The sequence below is a fragment of the Berghia stephanieae genome, chromosome 15 (genome assembly GCF_034508935.2).
Source record: "Berghia stephanieae isolate SIO BIC M18660-M18661 chromosome 15, UCSD_Bste_1.3, whole genome shotgun sequence".
Lineage (NCBI taxonomy): Eukaryota > Metazoa > Mollusca > Gastropoda > Nudibranchia > Aeolidiidae > Berghia > Berghia stephanieae.
Window position 1 is genome coordinate 15,304,977 of NC_088374.1, and position 5,000 is coordinate 15,309,976.

General features: G+C 35.6%; 1 protein-coding gene across 3 annotated transcripts in view; it reads right to left on the bottom strand.

The window, feature by feature from the left end:
* LOC144960693 (unconventional myosin-Va-like) overlaps window positions 1-5,000 on the bottom strand; it is a 174,921-nt gene that overhangs the window by 15,959 nt on the left and 153,962 nt on the right. For all 3 annotated transcript variants that reach the window (XM_078893982.1, XM_078893981.1, XM_078893980.1), the window contains 3 exons: window positions 2,674-2,767; window positions 1,422-1,580; window positions 1-148 (listed from right to left, as the gene is read on the bottom strand). The exon at window positions 1-148 is cut by the window's left edge and continues 4 nt beyond it. In XM_078893982.1, the coding sequence (XP_078750108.1) occupies window positions 1-148; window positions 1,422-1,580; window positions 2,674-2,767 (401 nt within the window). The remainder of the gene's footprint in view (window positions 149-1,421; window positions 1,581-2,673; window positions 2,768-5,000) is intronic.

Genomic DNA, 5,000 nt, shown 5'->3' on the forward strand with positions numbered 1-5,000 from the left:
ACGACTTTCTTGATACCGTTGATGGTGGATGTCAACAACGTCTTCACCTTGTCGTCGTCGTTGACGTAATCCGTATGCCTGACGCACATGAACAGGATGTAGGAGGGAAGACCTGGCAGGAAACCTGATGCAATCTTTGGTTTCAAATCTGGGGGGGGGGAACATCAACATATAAAATATAAATAAAAAAATAAAATTCCCTTTATTCATCCCATAGGGGGGAGATTTGTAAAGCACTTTGAGCACATTTAGTGGATATTGACTTATATAAAATTACTTGCAACTTTTTTTTTTTATAGGGAAGATTGGAATAACCCAGGCATCAGTCGCCCAGCAGTGCTGCAAAATTGAGCTATGGCTAGGTGGCTTGCTCAAGGCCACACAGCGCAGCGGCGGGTGATCGAACTCGGTACCTTTCGGGTACGAAGCAAAGACCGTACCACTGAGCCACGCTGCCACTATATCAAATCTCTGTCCATACTCTTGAAATATCACGTGTGAAAAATTTTGGCCAAAAAACTCTTCCTCCAAACCCAAATTAATTATAATGACAATTTTAATTGATCAATATTTAAAGGACGAGTTTTCTGGGCCAAATTTTTTTTTTAATGTGTTTTTTTTCAGAGTATCTAATTTTATCATGTGTGGTGCGACACATGCCTTTGAACTGGAAGGTCCCTGGTTCGAATCAAGCCATTGGTGTGTAATGTTGAGTCCTTGGAGAAGGCTCTTTACTCGGGTTCTCTCACTGTACTCAGGTGTAAAATGAGTATCTGGCTGTTAACAGCGTTGTCTCTGTCCGAAAAATTGTAATATCGCCTAACAGGCGTCATGTCCCGTCCTAAATGTTAAATGTTGCTGTTGGCCAGGGACCCCTTGCAAAGCACTTTGAGCACGTTTAGTGGATATTGCTCTATATAAAAGCTCAATTAAGCTCAATCTGATTTTTTGATGAGAGCTTCTTCATCTTCCTTCTTGTATTCCAACATTCCCGTGAAAGCCCTTTCCCTATTCACCAACCAATCCACACACACCCACACACACACACACCCACACCCACACATACACACCTACCCACACCCACACGCAACTGTACTACATACCAAGAATCAAGTGTTTGATGAGAGCTTCTTCATCTTCCTTCTTGTATTCCAACATTCTCGTGAAAGCCCTTTCCCTATTCACCAACCAATCCACACACACCCACACACACACACACCCACACACACACATACACACCTACCCACACCCACACCCAACTGTACTACATACCAAGAATCAAGTGTTTGATGAGAGCTTCTTCATCTTCCTTCTTGTATTCCAACATTCCCGTGAAAGCCCTTTGCCTATTCACCAACCAATCCACACACACCCACACACACACACACCTACCCACACCCACACGCAACTGTACTACATACCAAGAATCAAGTTTTTGATGAGAGCTCCTTCATCTTCCTTCTTGTATTCCAGCATTCCCATATAAGCCCGTTCCCTGTGGATCACCGAGGCAATAGAGTCACCACCACCGGCACCGCCGCCACCTTCCTCATTCTCCAACTCGGCTGCAATCTCTGCGGCTGGAACAAATAGGAAAGAAATTAATTTAAAAAAATTTTTTTACTGATACAACATTGGGAGTTTCCGATGATTGAGTGCAAACAAGTGTGAAAGTTTTAGATTATTATTTTTCTCCCCCCTTACCCCTCTCCTTACCACCCATAGGAAAACCGTCACATTCGTTACGATGCAACCAACAGTTTTCTCATTCTGATTTCCTTTGTACATCACAAATTATTTTTAAAAAATACTTTGTTCTAGCGATAAAAATTAGACACTGGACATTATTATGTATGGAATGTTCCTGTTCCTTTTCTGTTTGAGTAGAAAAAAATCTATTTGTGTGTTGATTGGGTGTGAAATTTCACGAAAATTCTGAAAATGTCTGGTAAGGAGAGAGTTAATGAAACTGATGGAAAAAAATCTTGACCTCACTTGGGATCAATCTCAGTCCCAATGGTGTGTGAAGCGAGTGCTCTACCAACTGAGTTAACGTGACCCCCTTTTTATAAGATAAACTCAATAATCAATGTTAAGCATCTGTTTCACTCTGATATAATATTGGTTTGATATGACAGGTAACAATTGCATAATATATATATATATATATATATATATATATATATATATATATATATATATATATATATATATATATATATAATATATATATATATATATATATATATATATATAAACAAAAACCATGAAATAAAAGTGCTCAACTTTTTGATAAAAGGAGCTATTTATAAAATATTTCAAGTATAATTATGATCAACCTCTACAAAATTGTTTCGAGATTTGCAACCTATGTTTGGAAGAAATATTCTACACCATCACAAAACCGAACATGGCAACACTCAACAGAAGAAACGAACTCACCTCTTCATGCAGACATAGAGACAAACACCTTTTATGTAATTACAAACCACCATAATCGCGAAGACTATAAAGTACGCAATAAACACAACAATCTACTTTCACTATCACTTCCTGATGAGAGCGAATGCTCGAAACAATATTGTAGAAGTTTATCATAATCATACTTGAAATATTTTATACATATATATATATATATATATATATATATATATATGTCTCCACATATCTCACCCTCTCCGTCCTTTAATTTCTTGGCATACACTTTGAGCATTTTCTTCAACTTTCTGGTTTGGTCTGTCTGTTTGTCGATCGTCTCTCTCAAGTCCTGGAGATCAACAACAACAATAAAATAAAAATAAAGAAAGAAGAACAAGTATTTGAGAAGTGTATGATTGAACATCAAGTAAAATCAAATTTATAAGTAGAGATTACTTTTAAAAATTCATTTTCGGGAATTAAACTCCAATTTTTTAAAGTCAATCAACCAAAGTTAAAAATTGAGATTTTATTTAGAAATTTGTTTTAAAGATATAAAAATCGAAAGTGAAAAATTGAGATTACTTTTACAAATTCGTTTTGATTTTAGGGCATGACAAAAAAAAAAAAAAAAGGAGCATGACAACCAAAGTTAAAAATAGAGATTACAATTGGAAATTTGGTTTGGTTTTTGGGTCATGAAAATCAAAAGCTAAAAATAGAGGTCAAAGTGAATTCTAAGGTGCCAAACGACGACGTGGACGGTAATAAATATTGAAGCAAACATGAATTTTATAACAGCTTCAAAACAGGAACAAAATACTAACACATGAGGTTACGGGCTCAAAAAAAAAATCCCTCTTGCTGAAGAAGGGTTTTGAACTGAACCAAAAAATGCCAGTGTCCAATGTTTGTTTTTTGAACCTGGTTTATATTTATTTTTTTGATTGAAGTAAGGTTTTGTGCTTGGAAAATTCCCTGTTTAGTATATTGTTCTTTTTAGAGGCTGTTAAATTAATTTTTGAGTGAAGAAGGGTTTTGCATTAAAAAAAAAAAAACAAAAAAAAACGTTCTGTGTTAAGTATAAAAACATTTTGTAAAAACCTTATCTATTCAATTTCTTGTTAAGAAGGGGTTTTGTGCCCAAAAAAAAAATATCTACACATTTACATGTAAAAAACGACGTTCGTTGACCATCTCTATTTTATAAATCTATTGAGTCATCTCTAAATTTAGCTTTTTGATTTTTATGGCCGAGAAGACATTTTTTGGGAGACCTTCCATAAGCTACTACATCCCAAGTATTCTTGTTCTGGTAGGGGGTTTGGGAGGGGGGAAACTTTTAAAAAAAAAGTCTCCTCCTTCCCAAACCCCCTATTAGAAGTTCTAGTGGTTGGGAGGGGGGAGACTTAAAAAAAAAAAGTTTCCCCCCTCCCAAACCCCCTACTAGAACAAGAATACTTGGGATGTAGTAGCTTATGGAAGGTCTCCCCATTTTTTAATGGTTTGACAAAAAAAAGGTGTCGGATGTCCCACTGCCTGTTTTCCAGATAGGAGGAACAAAAATCTGTTTCTTTAAAATTTGATCTTTTTATTCTTTTTTTTTTTCTTCTTTTCTCCACTACAGTGTTCTGAAATATCTGTTGTGCACTTTAAGCATGAACACTGTAGCCAAATCTACAAATAAAAACATATGTGACCCATCGCCTCAAAACGAACCATATGCTTAAATGCCGAATTAAATGTTAAACTGGTCAAAAAATAAATTGTTGGTAAAAGCACCCTGAAATATGGTATCCATTCTCCTCAATAAAACATACAAACTCAACACAAGTCTGATATTTCTGGCTATAAATTCAATTTTCAACATCTTAACCAACCCGACTTAATACCGTTTTGAGGCGGAGGTTCACATATGCTAAGCTACCCTGAAACAGTCATTGTGGAATTGTCAAAGGATATCTGGAACAAATACAAATTACAAACATAAATAAACCCCCCCCCCCCCCCTTCCCCCCAACCCTCTTCCAACAACAATAACAACAACAAAAACAAAAAACAAAACAACAAAATAACCTCAAAACAAATGTTTTAAAAAAAAGGACGTGACCCCCCCCCCCCCTCCCCACCCACCCATCCCAAATAAATTAACCCCCAACCTTTTCTAAAAAATTTATCCTGTATAATATTATTTTGCACATAAGTGGACGGACATAATAATATATTCAGTCTTAATTTTAATTTTAAAATAAAATAAAAAAATTAAAAAAAAGAATTCCCACAGATTTTTTGTTTGTTTGTTGCTTTAGGTCTCTTCCAACACAATTGAGGTTATATGAGAGACCGCTGAAACAAAAAAACAAGCAATCTAACAAAAATAGTACAAATGTAAATCAAAATCATAACCTAAAGATATCATAAGCTAAATTATAAATAACCAAGAACAAACAGGCAGAGGATTTACAGAAAAAAAATATATCCCCTGTCAAAAATACAATCACAAACCAAAGAAGCAGGATAGGCTAGTAAAGAGAAAAGAAACGACATCACTATCGGATCGTACACCCATGCGAACATCATAG